This window comes from Malaclemys terrapin, chromosome 2 (assembly GCF_027887155.1).
Source record: "Malaclemys terrapin pileata isolate rMalTer1 chromosome 2, rMalTer1.hap1, whole genome shotgun sequence".
NCBI lineage: Eukaryota > Metazoa > Chordata > Testudines > Emydidae > Malaclemys > Malaclemys terrapin.
The window spans coordinates 120,967,459-120,989,018 of record NC_071506.1 but is presented as its reverse complement, the minus strand read 5'-3'; the positions used below and the strand labels follow the sequence as shown (position 1 = coordinate 120,989,018).

Sequence of the window (21,560 nt, the reverse complement as noted above, 5' to 3'; positions counted from 1 at the left end):
AAGCCAGTGACTCACTCACATTGCTTGGACAGAGGGGAGAAAAAAAACAAAAAAAAACAAAAAAAAAAAACAAAACTTATGGGATTTTTAGTTACTTCAATTAAAATATTCATCAGCAACACAGTATGAACAATTACTGCCAAACTATATTATTTTATAACACATCCCTATTTTAAATGAAACCTCTACTTTTAACACATTATTTAGTTAGTAAACATACATATAAAAGGTTACCTCATTTCTTGCAATCAGAGTTATAAACGCACCCTGCTTATAGCATTCAATAGCAACACATTTTCCAATTCCACTGGAACCTCCAGTTACCTAAAAAAAGATACATCATTTAGGTAATTTAATTATTACTTTGAACAGCAGCTTTACCAACAATCCATTATTTTCATCTCCCCAGCCCTACAAATCATATCTCAGAGTTCTTAATCATTCTCTGAAATATATCAAAGGTGACAATTAGCCTATCAAAGATACATTGTAGAAAAGTGAGTATACAAAAAACACACAAAGAAAAACCAAAACAAAAAAATAGAGCTATCTTACATCAAGGAGTTTTTCAAATTTTCTTTTTTAGTTCAGTATTAGCTGTATATACCATTTGATACTAATATGGAATGTCCTATTTCAACCTTTAATCTGAACAGATCTTTAGTCCCTACCGTAACCTCACTTTCATTTGGCCTGATTTTTTGCTGGTCTCTTATCTACTGCACAAGCATTTTATTTGTCAAACTCAGTTGTAACAGACTGAACTCTGTAAAACAACTGATACAAAGGTTTCTCTAAGGAGACAAGACAGTTCATAAACTTTAAATCAGAATGAATGCTGGCTGGCCAGCCCTTTAATCTTTTACTATTAACTAACTATTGGATCGAATCCAATGCTGTATATATGAAGTAGCAATAGAAATCAGTTGTACAACAAAGAACATAGTTCAACTTCGCTCAGTGAAGATGTAATCTTGACAAAAAGCCAAAGTTCAAATTTATAGCCTATGATTCAAAATTCCTTCTTCTCTGTTAAACAATTAGGCAATTCAACTAAACTATAAAATTGAGTATAACTATTGAGTATTTCTCTTTTGTGTTTATTTTTTCTAAAATTCAGTCTATTTCATAGAAATTGTAAGATATGTATTGTTGTTCTTATTGGTCAGATATATTGAAAATTAATGTCAGGATCAGTTGGGTATTTTACGGATTTTTTTAGATTAGTGTTTTGCCCAAATTTTCCTCCCACTGTAAAACAAGAAAACCGATAAGCTGTAAAACTGAGTAAAATTCAGCTCTTCCCATGTCTATATTATTTAGCTTTTCAATCCCGCAACTAGGCAATATAATTAACAAAAACTTGACATTTCGAAATAGCTAGGATCAGTTACTTTTTGTGGTTCTTTTGTTTTGTTTTAAAGGGACTATGGAAATGTCTTTGGGATTGTTTTAACAATTAAAGCCGAAACCATTTCCCCCTCACACGCCTCTTCAAAAAGATTTAAAATTAAGTATTATTAAAACTGGCTCTTACATCATTCTTTTCATCCAGAGATCTCAAAACACTTCAAAGAGAAAGAGGTGGTATTCTCCATATTATAGATGGTAAGATCACATCCCTACTTTAATCTACACCTTTGTTTTAAACAATTTAAGACATAATTTAGTTAGTAAACATACATATAAAAAGTTACCTAATTTCTTGCATTCAGTAGCAACACATTTTCCAAAACTGAGGCAGAGCTGAGTCAGCAAAAGAAGCAGAACTACTAGGACTCCTGATCCCCAATCCAGTGCTCTCTCCACTAAACCATGCTGCCTCCGCACCTGTCTCTACCACTATGTATAATTCCATGATTTTATAAAAAGGCTATCCTTGACTTGTGTTCCATCCCCAGAAGCAGGAGGGAATTAAGAGTAAGAATTCCTCGGTTCTGTTCCCAGCTCTGCCTCTTTTAGAATACTTAAATTTCTGTGCCTCAGCTTTTGCACACAAAGATGGCCATGGCCAAAGAAGTGTTAATTATCAGATGTAAGTCATACAACTAAAGGTACTAGACATGATATTTGACAAGACTGGGGTTGTGGTGGCTTTATTTTGGGGAGGGGTGTGAAGCAATCTCTCTATTACTTGGCTTGAAAAAAAACTAAAGAAAGAACCACTAGGATAAATATTATTCAAAGTTTCATTAAGTCCTACAAGGTTCTTCCTACAAGATAATACTTGAGATATTTTGTGTGTGCCACCAGGAAAAAGAGAGCCTCTGAATATGCTCCAGAATAAAACAGTTTTATCTACTGAGAGATATTCTAAACAATAATTGTATTTATTGTCAAATGGTGATAATTTATTAAAAAAAAAAAAAAGACATCTGAAAATGTCTAATTTGCAACAGTATTCCTTACTTCTGTGTGAAATATGAAAACAGGAAACTCTGGTATGGATCTATTAATGTACAGTTTACATTACTTAAATTAAATTGCATTTAAGCGCTACAGGATTACCAGCATTCCCAAACAACTTTATAAATTTGAAAGCTATGCTCAGTTCAGAACAGCCAAAGGTTGCTATATGAAAACATTAAACTAAAAATTTTCCTGAACACAGGTAGGTCTACAAATGTATCTGCTAAAATAATACCTTATGCAATGAAACATTGTTTTAAAAAAATATTATATGAACAATTTTTAGAACCCACAAAACCACCCTAGAGCAAATGTTCTCCTTCAATAATGAATTTTTAATTATGCAATTACATCTTATGAACTTTGTCATGTAATTCCTGTAATAACAAAGTACATAAATTCTAATGCTCTCTGAGTGGGGGAATGGTAATATAAACAGGATCCCCAGAACCTCCTCCTTATGGCACAATCAACTAAGGTTTGTTACCTAATGTACCACATAGCAGGTAAACATTGAAATCTAAACTTGTGAAATTTAAATGGCCATTATCAAAGTTCAAATGCCTAAAAACCGAGCTACCATAGAAAGGTTTGCTGTAAGTTTCAGTTATTAATCCCAATCAGTAATGTTTTGTGAATGAGTGTGACTAAATTCATGTTAAAGAAAACTGTAAAATGGGATTGCTTAAAGTTTGTGGGGCTTTTTCTTTTTAAAAAGGCCTTGATTTTTCCCATTTAAGAATTCTGAGCCATCAGAGTAGTTTTTAAAAAAAGTAAACATGTTGACAGCAACAGATAGACCTAAGGATGTAGGTGCTGTATGTATGAGAAATGGGAATACAAAATGATAAGTGGCTTTATAAAATTCACGACACTCTCTGTTCAATTATACCCGGGTCAAACAACACAAGTACAGTAATAGGGCAAGATCCTCACTCTTGTTCTAGCCCCTTTATGCTATGTGAGAGGGCCAGAGATGCATAAAGGGGCCCTAAAAACCCTGATTGTACCTGCTGGAGAATTTCCCCTGGTACTAGCACTGTGGAAATAGCTGCTAAGTTTGCCTTTGGATGACCTTATTGTAAGCCCTAGCACGCAGGGGTTTTGCCAAGACAGGAGGGGTCTGGGCCACAGTGCTACAAAGATTCCAGGTAACACTGTAGCCCACTGTATTGGGGATGCTGCTGTAACTTAGGCACATCTCCAGAGCTGTCTAGGTTATGCTGTTAAGTATCAGAGGGGTAGCCGTGTTAGTCTAAATCTGTAAAAAAGCAACAGAGGGTCCTGTGGCACCTTTAAGGCTAACAGAAGTATTGGAGCATAAGCTTTCGTGGGTGAATGCCCACTTCAGACGCAAGTAATGGAAATTTCTAGATGCAGGTATAAATCAGTATGGAGATAACGAGGTTAGTTCAATCAGGGAGGGTGAGGTGCTCTGCTAGCAGTTGAGGTGTGAACACTAAGGGAGGAGAAACTGCTTCTGTAGTTGGATAGCTATTCACAGTCTAATAGCCCAGTTTGGGAGGGTGCAAAGGTAGCTCTTAGGCCTGTGAGTTCTATACTGTGCCTCTTACAGGTGCAACACAAATTGACCCCCAGTGCCAGTGGCCCACTTGTATTTACAGGTCTGACCTCAAGAAATGCAGAGAACCTACAACTCCCATAGAAATCTATGGCGTCATGGATGCTCTGGCAAATGTAATTAAACTATAAGCTCCCTATATGCATTTAAAGCAACGTGTGGCTTTTTGTCCCTGCCTTCAAGGCCCATCTTTTTTCCCCATTCCCTACTTATCTGCACATACACTTTCACTATGCCCGCCTCATACCTTCTAAAAACTCACTATCTACATGATACCAAGAGGCAACCAATAAGCTTCTTATGAAGATGAGTATTTTTAAATTTGAAAAAAGGACATGCCACCTGACCACTTTATTATGTTGTCCCCATTTTCCTCCACGCTCTGATTTATCTTGAAAAGAATAAGCCTTGGACTATCAATTCTTTTGTGTTTATAAAACCTGTACCACACTGCAGATGCTACTGGAAACAATAAATATGAAGTATCCAGTAAAGCTAGGGTTATAAGTGTCATTAAAGACTAATAAATTCAATTTAACAATATAAAATACTGAAGGTAGTGTTCATTCCCAGTAATTCAGATGCATGTCTTTTGCCAGCTGAGATATGCAATGGTTCCCTAGAGAGACACACACAGAGCATCTCTCTCATTGCTTAGACATCCCCAGTGCACACAATACTATCTTAAACATGTAGGGCACTGATAGTGGCTCCGCAGTTAAGAACTACCTCTAGGTAGGTGCTCAGCTACTACAGTGAGGACAAAAATATAAATCCCCTGGGTTTAGAAATGTGAGGTCCCTTCCTTGCCACTTAAATTACATTATGTCTGAACAGGGCAATCAGTTATCATCATCACCACCACCTTGTCCTACCATAGGAGTGCTTTTTAAACTGATCCTCCAATCCCACTTAGTCCTGACACAAACTTATTTTGCTAGGTATTCTTGTTGGGGGGGGGGGGGAAAGGAGTCAAGGAAGCTCGCTGCTTTTAGAGCAAACAATACACACACACACACACACACACACACCTATATATACACACACACATACCTCACAGTATATGTGCATGTGTCTGTACATTATACATCCAACCCACTATGTGCATTTATATATAATAATATACACACACATGCACACAATGTAGCTATACACACACCTATATACACCCCACCGCCCCCACACTATATGCATTTGGATATACATAACGTATTTATACACACCCCATACACTCCATCCATATACTATGTGTATATACACAGACATGCACCCTAAGTATTTATATACCCACTCTCTGTGTATAGATGTGCGTCTACACCCAGACACAGGCGCACTACATCCCCACCTCACGTACTAATGCGTCCACACACACACTCCTCTGTACACCCCGCCCGCTGTGTACAGGTGTGCATACAGACATACACACAGCGATGTCCTCGCAGGGTCCCCATCTCGAGCCACCCGCTGCCCCCCAACCGGGAAACCAGGGCAAGGCGGCATCTTCGCCCCGACACCAGCCTGGCCCCAGGGCCGCCCACCCGGCAGGGCGATGGGGCCGCGGGGGAGGGCGAAGAAGCCCGGGGCGGAGAGAGGCGGCAGCGCCCCCACACTCACCACGACGTGGGCGCCGGGCAGCTTCAGCGGCTTGGGGCTGATGAGCGGCGACACCATGTAGAGCAGCAGCACGAAGGCCACGACGCAGGCGGCCGCCAGCAGCAGCAGCATGGCTCGGGGCGGGCGGGGCCGCGCGGGCTGCTCCGGGAGCCGCGGCCAACAGCACCAGGGGCCAGCTCGCTCCGCAGCGGCGACCGCTCTGCACCGCCCCAGTCCTGGCCCTAGGGTGCCGCTCTGTCACAGGAGGCGGGAGGGGGAGGGAAAGGACGGATAGCGGCTCCGTGATTGGCCCGCGGGGCGGCTGAGATGCGAGGGGATTGGCTAGCTGGGCGGGTCGGAGGTCTGTGGCGCGTGATCCTGCCCGGGGATTGGCCAGCGTGGCGTAAGGTGCGCGGGGATAGGTGCCCCATGAGTGTCTCCAGGGCCGCAGGTCATTAGAGGCAAGGGGGGAGGGGGCTAGCGCGAGCGCCCCCTGGGTGCGAGCGGGGAGTTTGCTCCTGGCCGGCCTTGGCCCTAGGGAACGCGCGCGCGGTGAACAGGCCGCCGCTGCCGGGCGGAGGAGGGTCAGGCCGGGCTCGCGCTCGCGGATCGCACAGGGCAGGAGCGCAGAGCTCCCAGCCTGCTCCTCCTGGTGGGAGTTTTGCCCTCTCTGGCAGGAAATGTGGGGACCGCCGGGCTCTGATTTGCAGAGGTGCTGCTGAGCACCCGTAGCTGTCACTGGGTCGCGGCTGGTGCTGCTGCTCAGCGTGGCTGACACTCAGGAAGGCCCACGCTTTTGAGTAGCTAAGAAAGAACATGTGGGGAGCTCAGAGAGCTAGTAGTCCTGGCTACAGAACGCGAACAAATTGTTTGCAGGACAGCAATTAAAAACACAAAACTGTCTGGGCAATCGGAATTAAACAACTCCTCCGCTTTAATCAAAGAATTTATTTGCTATAAGCATATAGGCCTCTGAGTTTTCTCAGCCTAGGATATAATTATTATCTCCTGAATGAGAAACACCCACAATTATATTATTAATAATAGTTGTTCTACAGCATCTTAAAATTGCACACGGCTATTTACGAAGTAAAAAAAAAAAAAAAAAAAGCTCCAAAGAGACTAACCAAGACAGAAAAAAAGAAGGGTGTGAAAATAATACTAGTAGGAGATCAGAGGTATAGAGATAGAGTGGGAGGAAACTGGAGCTGAGATGTAGGCAGAGATCATGCTCAGTTTTGAAGGTGAGGGCAAGGAGTCTGAATTTGATGCAGTAAAAGGTGGGAAGCCAGTGATGAGATTTGTGGAGCCCTGTAAATCCACAGATACAGATATCCACGGATCATTTTTGCGGATCAGATGAGGATACAAATTTTGTATCTGCACAGGGCTCTAGAGATTTGGCAAGGAGTTGGCAAGGAGCGAGAAAAGAAGAGAGATGATTTCAGCTTAAATATTTTGAATAGAATGGAGCAGGGAGAGAAATATGAGGAAGCAAGAGAGGAAGAATTATATTAGTTGAGAAACTACCAACATGATGGCAAGTGTTTTATCAGTAGGAATGGAAAGAAAATAATGATTGGTAATAATAAATATAGAAGACATTACAAGACTCAGGGAGAATATGGGAGAAATAGACACCAGCCAAAAGCTGTGTCTGAGCTTGTCTGACCAAAGATGACATAGGGGCCCCTTTGTGATCTGTATTCAGGACAGGAAATAGTCTGGAAACCACATGGATGGAATTGATGATCTCCTGCTGGAGTACAGAAATCCATTCTCTTATCCTTGGACAGTATCTAACACGGTCAACCTAAAGATACTGCTGTTCTGTCTGAGGGAGGTACAGTAGAATCTCAGAGTTACAAACACGAGAGTTACGAACTGACTAGTCAACCGCACACCTCATTTGGAACTGGAAGTATGCAGTCAGGCAGCAGCAGAGACAGAAAAAAAAAAAAAGAAGAGCAAATACAGTACTGTGTTAAACACAGGGCCGGCTCCAGGCACCAGCGGAGCAAGCTGGTGCTTGGGGCGGCAGATTCCAAGGGGCGGCATTCTGGCCGCCCTTTTTTTTCCTTTTTCTTTTTGGTGTGCCGCTCCGGTCGCCCTGTAGGGGGTGTTGGCCCGGAGGAGGGGAGCGCCCTGCAGCAAACTCGGCAGGGCAGCCTGCATCCTTCCCTCCCAGGCAATCGGAGTGGCGCGGAGCCCTCCTCCCAGCCCAGCTTCCTGCATCCTGCCAGAGGGGAGGCGTTGAAGTGCCCAGACGGAGCCACCAGCCGGCTCCAGGAGACGCGGGAGCCCAGCACCGTGGCGGGACGATGTGCTGAGCCGCCCCCAGAGGAGGGGGCGCTGCTCCCGCTTGGCCACATCAGTTTGCGCAGGTCAACCCCCAGCGTGGCCCCGGGGAGGGGTCACCAGCGGGCAGCCCCCTGGTGGGCACAGAACTGGCTCCAGCGTCTCGGCGCACCAGCCGCTGGGGGGGCACGGGTTGCTCTGCCACGCCCTGACTTCGAGAAAGTCCTGCTCGCGGCTGGTGCAGGGAAACTTTCCTGGGACTTCGGGGCAGAGCGGATGGGGTGGCTCCTGCTGCGCCCGGCGAAGTCCGCGGGGGACAGGACGCCCACAGATGTGGCCCCCACACCTGGCGCTGGCCTGGGCCTCGAGGGACTCGCTGCAGGCGGGGCGGGGGCAATTGGGAAATCAACAAATTTGGGACCCGCTCCCGGCAGCAGTTTTAAGCGCCCAGGGCCGGCTCCAGGCACCAGCTTAACAAGCAGGTGCTTGGGGCGACCAAGGGAGAGGGGCGGATACCTGCGGCAATTTGGGGGCGGCAGGTCCCTCACTCCCTCTAGGAGCGAAGGACCTGCCGCTGAACTGCTGCTGCTTTTTTTTTTTTTTGCTTGGGGCGGCAGAAATACTGGAGCCGGCCCGGTAAGCGCTCCTCCCCGCCCCTTGGTGGGGAGAGCTGCTTTGAAAAGCAGGGGATGGGCTGGCACCTGCTCCTCAAACTACCAGGCTGGGGCAGAGGTGTCTAGGTGCTCAGGACCCCAGCCTGAAGTTACTGAGAGTTTTGATTGAGAAACTACTAGACTTTGGCCCCAAATTTCCCCCTTCTCTGACCACCCCACTCCAGTAGAAATGGTTAATTGATTAGTCCATCGGGTGACCCAGTGGTATGGCGCTGTTTGATTTCTGTTCTCACTGTGGTTGCATTTTAGCAATGCAGCTTCTTGCATATGCGCATCTTTTTTTTCCCCCCCAGGGAGAACAGTGTAAGGATTTTTAGCAGGCAAATGTAGTTCACATTGCTCTGCAGCTGGGAGATTTGTGGGCTTGAGAATCCCTAAATCCTCATTGACATGAAAGACCATAACAACTCTGAATGAGCTGCTACAGTCTAGCTGGTCAAAACAAAACAAAAAAACATTGCAAAGTGAAAATGGCCAAAAAATTTTTTGCTTGGGGCGGCAAAAAACCTAGAACCGGCCCTGGTTAAACATAAACTACTACAAAAATAAAGGGAAAGCAGCATTTTGCTTTTGCTTAGTAAAGTTTCAAAGCTGTATTAAGTCAATGTTCAGTTGTAAACTTTTGAAAGAACCACCATAACGTTTTGTTCAGAGTTACGAATAACCTCCACTACATTCCTGAGGTTTTCTTAACTCTGAGGTTCTACTGTAGTAGGAGTCCAACCAAAATCTAGCAATAACAAGTTATGTTACAGGTTGAAGAACATGGAAATAGATAAGTTATTTGTAATGACCAAAGGCAGCTGGCAATTTTATATCAAAGTAATGGGATGGGGTAGCATATAGGTGATGCCACACTCAAAATGCCTGCCACCAAAAGTGTCCTTTTTACCTCTTTCTTGGTAAAAAAATATTCCCAAAGTACAACCAGTACCTGTGAGAAGATCTGCCCAATTTCAGATGCTTCCAGGTGAAGGAAAAGATCACTAAAAGTGCAGACAGGCAGGTTGCAGACTCTAGAAATAGTGCTAGTGCCTCTGTCTCTGCCTACCTCCCACTCCTCAATATGGTGCTGACCAGCAAATTAGAATAAACAGGGACCAGATAACTGAAGCAATAGCTCCGCTTCCCCTCCAGTGCGCACCATTGTGGTGAAAGTCCTTGGTGTGGCCTGGATCTAGCTAAGGCCCACTGTGCACAAGAAAACAAGAAATGGCATCAGCTACCATTGTCTCTTGGCCGGTTTTTGTACTGCCTTGCTGCTGGTTAAAAGATGTGCACATATTGTGGGTTGTTTTTTTGTAAAATGGTTCTCTAAAACAGTCTAGCAATTAGCTATAGTCTGCACTAGGACCTTTTTTATTGGTGGGACAGGGATGGACAGACTGACAGTGGCCGTTTTTTCTGGGTCTCAGAGGTGACCAGCAGCTGCTACAGAGCAATTTCTTGTTCTATTTTTCCAAAAGACTAAGGCCCAGATCCTCAAAGATATTGAGGCACCTAATCCCACTGATTTCAATAGGAGTTAGATGCCTCAATACCTTTGAGGATCTGGGCCTAAGAACTTTTTTCCCCCTTCCAAACATCCTCTCTGTTGTAATGTAATGGCAAGGATGTGACACACAGGAGAGCTGGTCTGAGACTGATGTTTGTTTCCTGTCTCCAATCACTTGAAATGTGTCAAGGTTATATGACATGGGTCCCAGGCCCACTCTGGGATTTTGGCTCCCACTGGAACCAACCAGTCTTGTAATGATGGGAAAAGCTCCAGCCTTCAGATAACTTCCAGCCTGCCCAGCCAGTCTGAGTCCCTGCCTTTTCTGTTCCTTCACCTCCTAGGGAAGAACAGTCAGTCAGGGCTGCTGCAGGAGGTAAGCAGATATTGTATCAACCAGAAACAACCAGCACAGATTAATGCTGCCATTTAATAAAATACATAGCTAGACACATCTGGGATAGAGGTCAGGGCAGAACTGTCCATCCGAATGGTCCAAAAATCATATGTCAGGCATCAAAAAAGCATAAAATCGGCTTAAAAATCACAAGATTAAAAAAGAAAATAATAAATGTTGGGTTCTTTTTATTTTTCTTCTTGTCTATGATCGTTTACATCTAGAAGCTTTTCTTCTCAACCATGAAGGCTAGAAACTTCTTCCCCGGGTTTTATTTAGGCATCTCTTGTCTCTCCCACTTGACTGACAATCAGGGATGGCTATGACATGACTTTGGTATTATCGTGGCAGGATGCTAACAGTTTGTTTTTAGCATCGTGTTCCACTTTTGATGGGATGAATGCTGGGGGGAGCATAAGTTAACAGTGAGAAGATACTGGTCAGCATGATAGAGAGTGGTTGCATCACATCCCAAGTTTCCTGGCATATAGCTACTTTTGAAACTACTTTAGGGCTAATTACATTTGAGTTAAGAAACCTAATTGATGTTGAAACCAAGGTTTTTGTTCTTTGGGCCATACATCTCTGAACTGGAGGACCTAGTAAATCTTTGTGAGATTTGTTGCGATATTCCAGCAATGTTAAATGTGCAACCTTGAATCCTCCAGGGCTTACCTTATTTACTACATCTAGTTCTTTGCTGTTAGCACCAGCTCTTCTACCAACTCTCATAACTGATCACAGGAAGGGCTTGGCATATTTTGAACAAATTTGCCAACAGGAATTCCCAAAATGAAAATGAGTCACTTATGAATGGTGGAACATTATTATCTGTTATTAACTAATCTGGAATCCCATAGTGAGCAAACTGTGATGTAAGAGCTCAATAATAATGAAAACAATAGCAGTCTACAAATAAGAGATAATCTTACCCCTCAAACTCAGATAGACAAACCAAAGTTGGAGCAAGATGATCTGGAATCCCAGTTGGATTGTGGGTTTCTTTTGCATTCGGTTTCCTGTATTTATTGCAGATTTTACACTTGGTTGCCTTGTTTTCAATAGCAACATTAAAGCCTGTTCATAATAGGACAACTTGGGTTCTCCTCTTACACTTCTCAATATCCACAGGGGCACAGGGGATTATGCTTAGCATTTCCAACCTCATGCTATATAGCAAAATGACAGAAAAATCCTTGGTACAGAATCCCATCCAATGGAGAAATTTAATCTCTAGAGTTCCAATATGTTTTTATGCTTCAAGTTGAAGGTGCCTGGGCTTCTTTTGCTGGCCATCCATCTAGAATTACTTTCTCAAGCTATTGTGAGGTTGGGTCATTATGGGCATCTCATTTGAGCTGGTCACATTTTGTTTTGTTATTGAATTGTTATTGAATTATATTTATTTCAGCCTGTTCCTCCATCTCCTTTCTTTGCTTTTTTTACAGGTGGTCTTGAAAGTATATTTACTATAAGAATCTCTGTGTCTGTATTTCACATTTAACAAGTACTTTTACAATTTCATATTGTTTTCTTAAATCTAGTGGGAAATTTTACACAATAGTTTCTGTAATTTGACTTCTAGTGGTTTATGGTCTTTTTTTTTTCTACCATGATCTATTTCTGTCCATAAGCGTATTCATTAAACTGCATGTACGCAAAGCCAATTGCCAGCATTTCTTTTTCAATCTCAGCACAATTCTGTTGTGTTTTAATCAGGACTTAGGACACATATGGCTCAGGAAGATCATCTTGAAAAATGACATCTGCCAACCCCTTGTGAGTTTGCATCAGCCAAGATTGAGTTATCAGTTATTATATGTATACCAGTTATAAGTATATCCTGCTCACACTCCCACTGGAATGTATTATACATCTCCAGTGCCTCTAGGCCTGCCCCAAATAGCCCTATGGAGGATTTCACTCTCTACAATTTCTCCATTGTCTTTGCAGTTGCTTGCAGGAATTTTGGAAGCACTGACTAAAACCACCTCCTCCAGTTCTCTGCCAGGTTCTTTTCCAGACTAAAAGATTCAGCTGACTTCATTTGATCAATTTTTGGCAAAGGTTACATTTTCTTCTGCCATCATGTAATAAGGGTGTGAAACACAGGAGTGCTGGCAAGAGAATTATGTTTATTTCCTTGCTCTAATTACATGACATAGGTCAGAGATACCAAAGGTTATATGTCAGGAGTCAGAATCTATTCATGAGCAGCAGCTGTTACCCAATGATAGTAGGAATTGCTTAAGAGGCTCTCCTGTACCTAGCTCAGTCATCCTCCTCCAAGCCAGGCCATAGGCAAAAAGCAACAAGTAGGAAGTAGGGCTGTCAAGTGATTAAAAATTTAATTGCGATTGATCGCATGACTAATTGCACTGTTAAACAATAATAGAATGCCATTTATTTAAATATTTTGAATATTTTTTACATTTTCAAATATATTGATTTCAATTACAGTGCTCACTTTATATTTATGTTTGATTAAATATTTGCACTGTAAAAAAAACAGAAGAAATAGTATTTTTCAATTCACCCAATACAAGTACTGTAGTGCAATCTCTTTATCATGAAACTTGAACTTACAAATGTAGATTTATGTACAAAAATAACTGCATTCAAAAATAAAACAAACGATGTAAACCTTTAGAGCCTATAAGTCCACTCAGTCCTACTTCTTGTTCAGCCAATTGCTCAGACAAACAAGTTTGTTTACATTTGCAGGAGATAATGCTGCCCACTTCTTGTTTACACCTGAAAGTGAGAACAGGCATTTGCATGGCATTGTTGTAGCCAGCATTGCAAGATATTTACATGCTAGATGCACTAATGATTCATATGTCCCTTCGTCTTCAACCCCCATCCCAGAGGACATGCGTCCATGCTGATGACGGATTCTGCTCGATAATGATCCAAAGTAGTGCGGACAGACGCATGTTCATTTTTATAACCGAGTGTAGAGGAGCGGACTCACCCCTGCGGCGCCTCCTGCTGGTGACTTACGGGAATTAGCTCGTTCCAGCTCCGGAGCGCCCTCTGCAGGCCGGTGATCCACCTGTCCTCTGGCCCCGTGTCTCTCCCAGGACCCCGGTGCCTAGTTGTCTGGGGTGCTGCCCCCTGGCAGCACACCCCTCAGTTCTGGGTCTCCCCCTCCCAGCTATCCCCACTTCGCCTCAGTCTTGGCTACTGCCCAGTCTCTATCTAGCCCCCATTCATTGGGGCAGTATCAGCCACTCATCACAGGCAAAGGGGTTTGGACTGGCTGCCTTCACCCACCCTCAGGCTGCACCTCTGCAATAGGGTTACCATATCTAACCAATAAAAAAAGAGGACCCTCCACGGGCCCTGGCCCTGCCCATTTCCCCACCCCGCCCCAACTCCGCCCTTTCCCCGCCCTAACTTCGCCCCCTCCTCCCTCCCACTCCCAGCCACACGGAAAGGGCTGCCCCAGCACTACCGGCTTCACGGTTTGCCGGGCAGCCCCCAGACCCTGTGCCCCCGGCCGGCGCTTCCCCAGCGCAGCTGGAGCCCGGGAGGGGAAGCGCCCAGCCGGGGGCGCAGGGTCTGGAGGCTGCCCGGCAAACTGTGAAGCCAGTAGCGCTTGGGCTTCGGGCAGCCCCCTTGCCTCTGGATCCTGCGCCCCCAGCCGGGCACTTCCCCTCCTGGGCTCTGGCGGCGCAGGGTCCGGAGGCATGGGGGCTGCACGAAGCCGTGGCGGCCGAAGGCTCTGCTCCTCCCCTGACTCTTCGGCTCTGTTTAAGAGCCGAGCTGCCCCAGCGCTACCGGCTTCGGGCAGCCCCCATGCCTCCGGACCCTGCGCCGCTGGAGCCCGGGAGGGGAAGTGCCCGGCCGGCGGCTGGGGTCCGGAGGCAAGGGGGCTGCCTGAAGCCCATAGCGCTCAGGCAGCTCGGCTCTTAAACAGAGCCGAAGAGTCAGGGGAGGAGCAGAGCCGCCGCGGGAGGGGAAGTGCCTGGGCGGCATTTTCCCGGACATGTTCGGCTTTTTGGCAATTCCCCCCGGACGGGGGTTTGAGTGCCGAAAAGCCGGACATGTCCGGGAAAAAGAGGACGTATGGTAACCCTACTCTGCAACCCCAATACCTAGGTGGGCCTAGAACTAGGCCCTGCAGGCTGGGGAGTTGCTGGCCTAGGGCTTCCCAGCTCCTAAGACCTTTCCCCAGCCCTGCCTCACTCTAGGTCCCCCTGGGTGAGTTCCCCAGCAGCCAGGCCCGTCTCCCTCTCCCGTCAGAGAGAGACTCCTTCTGGCTTCCCTGGCCTTCTGATAAGGCCCAGTTGCTTGGTTTGGGGTGTGGCCCCAGCTGCAGCCACTTCCCCCAATCACCCAGGGTTTTGCTCCCTTTCGCAGCCCCGGCCCTCTGCAGGGCTTTTCCAACCCCTTCAGGGCTGGAGTGGGTGTTCACCCCGCTACACTGAGTCAGATGCCACCAGCAGAAGGTTGATTTTCTTTTTTGGTGGTTTGGGTTCTGTAGTTTCTGCATCAGAGTGTTGCTCTTTTAAGACTTCTGAAAGCATGTTCCACACCTCGTCCTTCTCAGATTTTGGAAGGTACTTCAGATTCTTAAACCTTGGGTCGAGTGCTGTAGTTATCTTTAGAAATCTGATATTGGAACCTTCTTAGTGTTTTGTCAAATCTGCAGTGAAAGTGTTCTTAAATCAAACAACATATGCTGGGTCGTCATCCGAGACTACTATAACACAAAATATATGGCAGAATGCGGGTAAAACCATGGAGCAGGAGACATACAATTCACCTCCAAGAAGTTCAGTCACAAATTTAATTAACGCATTTTTTTAAACAAGCATCATCAGCATGGAAGCATGTCCTCTGGAATGGTGGTCGAAGCATGAAGAGACATATGAATGTTTAGCATATCTGGCACATAAATACCTTGCAATGCCGGCTACAAAAGTGCCATGCGAATGCCTTTTCTGACTTCCAGGTGACATTGTAAATAAGAAGCGGACAGCATTATCTCCCATAAATGTAAACAAACTTGTTTGTCTTAGCGATTGGCTGAACAAGAAATAGGACTGAGTGGATTTGTAGGCGCTAAAGTTTTACATTGTTTGGTGTGCAGTTATGTAATAAAAAAAAATCTACGTTTGTAAGTTGCACTTTCACGATAAAGAGATTGCACTACAGTACTTGTATGAGATGAATTGAAAAATACGATTTCTTTTGTCATTTTTACAGTGGAAATATTTGTAATCAAAAGTAATATAAAGTGAGCACTGTACACTTTGTATTCTGTGTTGTAATTGAAATCAGTATATTTGAAAATGTAGAAAAACATCCAAAAATACTTAATAAATGTCAATTGGTATTCTGTTGTTTAATAGTTTTAAAAGTTTAATAGTTTTAAAACTGCCTTAATCACGATTAATTTTTTTAATCATGATTAATTTTTTGTATTAATCGCATGAGTCAACTGCGATTAATCGACAGCTCTAGTAGGAAGCAAGGGAATCTTCACTACAATTCCCTCCCACACCAGCACTATCTGGTATCCTGCAAAGCAGCAGGAGCTGCTCACAATTATTTTTACCCTTCTGCCGCTACCCTGCAACAGCAGGCGCTACTAGCAGCCTAATCGCACAGGAGGAAGTAGAAATAATCATCTAATTACTGCTGTAAACAAGAGAAGGGGAGCAGATTTTAGATTCGTGTTTGCCCTGTAGTCTCTGAAGGAAAAAAGGAGTTAAAGAGACAGACCCCCCTATTGTTTTCTTCCTTCCACTCTCCTCCTGTATACAACTTCCTTCAACAGAAAAGATGGAAGAATGGAAGAAAAAATAGCTAAAGGAAAAAGAAGATAACTGCTGCTTTGAAATAAGAATAAAGCAACACAAAGATAATCTCTTGTCTTTTTTCCTCTTTAAAAGAGAAAGAAAGGTAAGGAGACAGAAAAGCAAGGAAAAGAGAAAGAAAGGGGGGTAGAAAAAGAGAAAATAAATGGAAGGAAGAGAGAAAAGTGAGAAAAATAAGAAAGAATGGGGGAACAGGAAAATAGCTTAATTGAAGGATTGTGAAAGAGGTAGTAAGAGGTTGCTGCTTAAATGTCAGCAAAGGGAAAATCTACTATCCATACCTTTTTTTCCCCAAAAGGCAAGAGATCTGTTGCCAATATTTATTTTGGCACAGAATGAGCATGCCTTAAACAAAAGAATGTAGAAACAGATAAGCATACACCTGCTAAATACTGACATTAAAGACATTTTTATTGAGCTCATATCTATGACAGCTGAAATTCAAGCCTCAGTCAGAGACCTACCAAATAAGGTGAAAGAGTTAGAAATCTAAATAGTCATACTGATGCTATTTCAGATTTGGAAGATCTGAAGTGCACACCTGATGATTTTGAAAATTGCAACATTCCTTACCTTGTGCACTGCTGTATAAAAGTATTCTCTACTCGTTCCAATCCCCATAGCAATCTGATTGACGGAGAGAAGGGGACTAAGCTGTTCATCAAAATACCATCTAAGTCCCAACACTGTAGCAGCTAACCCCCTGCTAGAAGTGGAAAAAATACAGAGAAGGACAACAAAAACAATAAGGGTATATGGAACAGCTTCCATATGAGGGGAGATTAAAAAGACTGGAACTGCTCATCTTAGTAAAGAGACAACTAAGGGGAGATATGATAGAGGTCTGTAAATGACTGGAGTGGAGAAAGTGAAGAGGGAAATGTTACTTACTTCTTCACAGAACACAAGAACCAGGGGTCACCCAACGAAGTTAATAGGCAGCATAAAACAAAAGGAAGTACTTCTTTATACTATGGACAGTCAACCTGTGGGACTCATTGCCAGTGGATGCTCTGAAGGCCAAAAGTATAATTGGGTTCAAAAAAGAATTAGATAAGTTCATGGAGGATAGGCCCATCAATGACAACTAGCGAAGATGGTCAAGGAAACAATCCCATGCTCTGGGTATCCCTAAACCTCTGACTGCTAGATGCCAGGACTGGATGAGAGGGGATGAATCACCTGATAGTTGCCCTATTCTGTTCATTCCTTCTGAAGCATCTTAGCTCTGGCCACTGTTGGAAGACAGGATACAGGGCTATATGGACCATTGGTCTGACCCAATATGGCCAGTCTTATATTCTTATGAAATTAATATTGGGTACCAATTTTCACCCGTTTAATTTTTGTAATAAACACCAATAAATTATTGGGAGATATAAACAAAATAAACCCCCAAAACAATGGGCCTTGATAACAATCTATTAAGAGATGCTCCACTCTTCCACTTGAGTAATTTGAAGCTCTTACTCCTCTTTTCCCTTTTCTGAGCTCCCTCCCTCTCTTTTCTAACCAATTACTGTTATGGTGCACACTGGAACATGGTGAGAACAAAATAAATGGGATGGAAACAGTTGCGAGACAAGAGCAGGAGCTATTCAGCCCTAGATTTTGGTAATTATCACTTGTCGTCTGACCGTCATACTGTTGCAGGCAGATATGACAAAAACAAATGAGTCAGAAGGAATTATTGTTTATGGAGGCAGATATGACAAAAACATGAGTCAGAAGGAATTATTGTTTATGGTTTAGAGATCACGTGGCTTTATAAACATGTGTGAAAGTAAGGTCCCTGCCTTGAACAACACACCATTTAAAGAGGCTGAGGCATCAGAAGGAGGTGGAGCAGACAGAAACAAATCTTGCTAATCTGTGACCTGGTGCCTTAATCCACTTGGATAGGTAGGGGAGAACAGAAGAAAATAAAATCATAGCCTCGCCCTCAAAACACAGGTACATACTCATGACCCACAGTGACATGTAGGTCAGGATAGCCTAGAGAATGGAAGTTCTTGTACTGGAGTTGAGCAGTATACTGATTCAACCCCTCAAAGCGTAGTAAGATTTCTGAGATTTTACCCCATTTTATACCTATGATACAACAGCTTAGAGGTTCATAGAAGTTAGCCCAATTTAGATGTAGTAAAAATGTTTCTGAAAAGGAATGCTATACCTTTGGAATGTAGACTTGTAACAGGGTGGATTACCCATAGGCTGGAGACCCTGGGGCTAAGCCAGCCCTGATTACAGGAGGAGACACACCTGGATTGTATCAAGTGATCCCAGGGTAAAAGGCAGCAGGAAGCTGCTGGGTGAGGGCACCTGGAGTGAGGGAAATGTAGAGCAGGTCTCCTGCAATGGTCCTCAAGGAAGGGATGCTTCCTTGGGGAGGAGGAGGGCTGTGGTGCTTTTTTTTTTAAACGTTGTCAATTTAATAAATAAAACTCAGACCCCCAAGTGTATTTGAAAGAGACTTTGTGGAGTTAGTTGAAAGAGCCCTGAAGGGAAAATAGGGGCAGAGCACTGCATCAGCATCCCCTGCCCTATGTGCTGGAACTAAGGGTGCGGGGGATGCTGCCGCACCCCTGGCTTGAAGTGATTTCCATTGTATACAGGATTTACAGTTTGATTCTGTGGCTCTCAGCGCCCCCACTACACAAATTGTTCCAGCTCCCCTGGCCCCGGGGGGTTCTTGGGTGGTGACCAGACCTCTGAGATGCACATTGTACAAAATGGAATTTATTCAAGCAATTCCCAAGTGAATACCCCCATTCTTCTATAACATTTAAATGTTGAGGTTGTATTGTGCCCAATCATAAATTCATTTTACATGGTACCCCTAAAAATAAAGGAACTGAGACTGGATGAAGGAAGAGACTCTGAGATTACAAATTACCATTATATACAGTCCCCCTTAATCTAACAGGCAACCCTATTTGGCCTCCTTAACCATCACTCTTAAAAGAAACAGAGTACTTTGTAACTATATACTATAACAGCTTTAAGGGCAGCAGGAGAGCAATTCTGTGCAGCCCAAACTATATTTAAGGACTAGTCTACACTACTGTGCTGCTGTAGTGCACCTGATGAAGATGTGCTATGCTGATGGGAGACCACTCTCCTGTTGGCATAATTACTCCACCTCAACAAGAGGAGGAAGCTATGTTGGCAGGAGAGCATCTCCTGCTGACATAGCGCAGTGTGGACAGGGGGTGGCTTTTTCACACCTGTGAGCGACCTAACTTACATCGACTTAAGTGGTAGTGTAGACAAGCCCTAAGATTCCGCCATACTTTTTCAGGAGGGAAAAATCTGTAAGGAAAGCTTTGGTATATGTACAGTCCTGAAATTCTTTTACAATACAGTGGGAGAGGTGGGAGAACTCTGCTAGCCAAAGCTTGGCTTGAATTTTTTTCAGTACGTGGTAGATGATAATTCAGTTTTTGATCCCCAAGATGATCATCTGTAAATTGCCACCCCCAAATGACCAAGTGCAACGGTATTTTAAACCAATGCCTAATTTGTGCCCCATCAATAAAAGGGTGTGTGGGGACGGATGGACAGTATAGCTGATGGTTCACTGTCAGAAGCAGAGGCAGCTGTCAATGTTTCTTGGCTGTATAAACAGAGAAGGACATGATAGGCCAACATAGTATAGCAAGGTCAAGGCCTAGCCTCCCTTAGGGCTGAATCAGGGTTATGATATTTTCCTTAACCACATATGAAAGAAATAAACAAGGTACAGCACAGTCCCCTTTAAAGGTGAGCTGCAGAAGAAAAATACTAGCATTGTGCCAGTAAGATATAGGAATGATCTATTTTTATTAGAAATTCCAGTCTTGTCCATCATGTTCTTTCCCTGGAACATAAGAACATAAGAATGGCCAGACTGGGTCAGACCAAAGGTCCATCCAGCCCAGTATCCAGTCTACTGACAGTGGCCAATGCCAGGTGCCCCAGAGGGAGTGAACCTAACAGGTAATGATCAAGTGATCTCTCTCCTGCTGTCCATCACTACCCTCTGACAAACAGAGGCTAGGGACACCATTCCTTACCCATTCTGGCTAATAGCCATTAATGGACTTAACCTCCATGCATTTATTCAGTTATCTTTTAAACCCTGTTATAGTCCTAGCCTTCACAACCTCCTCAGGCAAGGAGCTCCACAAGTTGATTGTGCGCTGTGTGAATAAGAACTTCCTTTTATTTGTTTTAAACCTGCTGCCCATTAATTTAATTTGGTGCCCCCTAGTTCTTATATTATGGGAACAAGTAAATAACTTTTCCTTATTCACTTTCTATACATCATTCATGATTTTATATACCTCTATCATATCCCCCCTTAGTCTCTTTTCCAAGCTGAAAAGTCCTAGCCTCTTTAATCTCTCCTCATATGAGACCCGTTCCAAACTCCTAATCATTTTAGTTGCCCTTCTCTGAACCTTTTCTAATGCCAGTATATCTTTTTTGAGATGAGGAGACCACATCTGTACCCAGTATTCAAGATGTGGGCATACCATGGATTTATATAAGGGCAATAAGATATTCTCCGTCTTATTCTCTATCCCCTTTTTAATGATTCCTAACATCCTGTTCGCTTTTTTGACTGCTGCTGCACCTGTGTGGACGTCTTCAGAGAACTATCCACGATGACTCCAAGATCTTTTTCCTGATTAGTTGTAGCTAACTTAGCCCCCATCATATTGTATGTATAATTGAGGTTATTTTTCCCAATCTGCATTACTTTACATTTATCCACACTAAATTTTATTTGCCATTTTGTTGCCCAATCACTTAGTTTTGTGAGATCTTTTTGAAGTTCTTCACAGTCTGCTTTGGTCTTAACTATCTTGAGCAGTTTAGTATCATCTGCAAACTTTGCCACCTCACTTTTTACCCCTTTCTCCAGATCATTTATGAATAAGTTGAATAGTATTGGTCCTAGGACTGACCCTTGGGAAACACCACTAGTTACCCCTCTCCATTCTGAAAATTTACCATTTATTCCTACCCTTTGTTCCCTGTCTTTTAACCAGTTCTCAATCCATGAAAGGATCTTCCGTCTTATCCCATGACAACTTAATTTACATAAGAGCCTTTGGTGAGGGACCTTGCCAAAGGCTTTCTGGAAATCGAAGTACACTATGTCCATTGGATCCCCCTGGACCACATGTTTGTTGACCCCTTCAAAGTACTCTAATAGATTGTAAGACATGATTTCCCTTTACAGAAACCATGTTGACTTTTGCCCAACAATTTATGCTCTTCTATGTGTCTGACAATT

At 43.7% G+C, this 21,560-nt stretch overlaps 1 protein-coding gene across 1 annotated transcript in view; it reads right to left on the bottom strand.

The window, feature by feature from the left end:
- KDSR (3-ketodihydrosphingosine reductase) overlaps positions 1-5,823 on the bottom strand; it is a 35,295-nt gene extending 29,472 nt beyond the window's left edge. Inside the window, exons 1-2 of the mRNA XM_054017532.1 lie at positions 5,606-5,823; positions 235-324 (exon numbers count right to left, since the gene is read on the bottom strand). Of these exons, the coding sequence (XP_053873507.1) occupies positions 235-324; positions 5,606-5,716 (201 nt within the window). The 5' untranslated portion in view covers positions 5,717-5,823. The remainder of the gene's footprint in view (positions 1-234; positions 325-5,605) is intronic.
- Between the last annotated feature and the right edge of the window lie 15,737 nt (positions 5,824-21,560).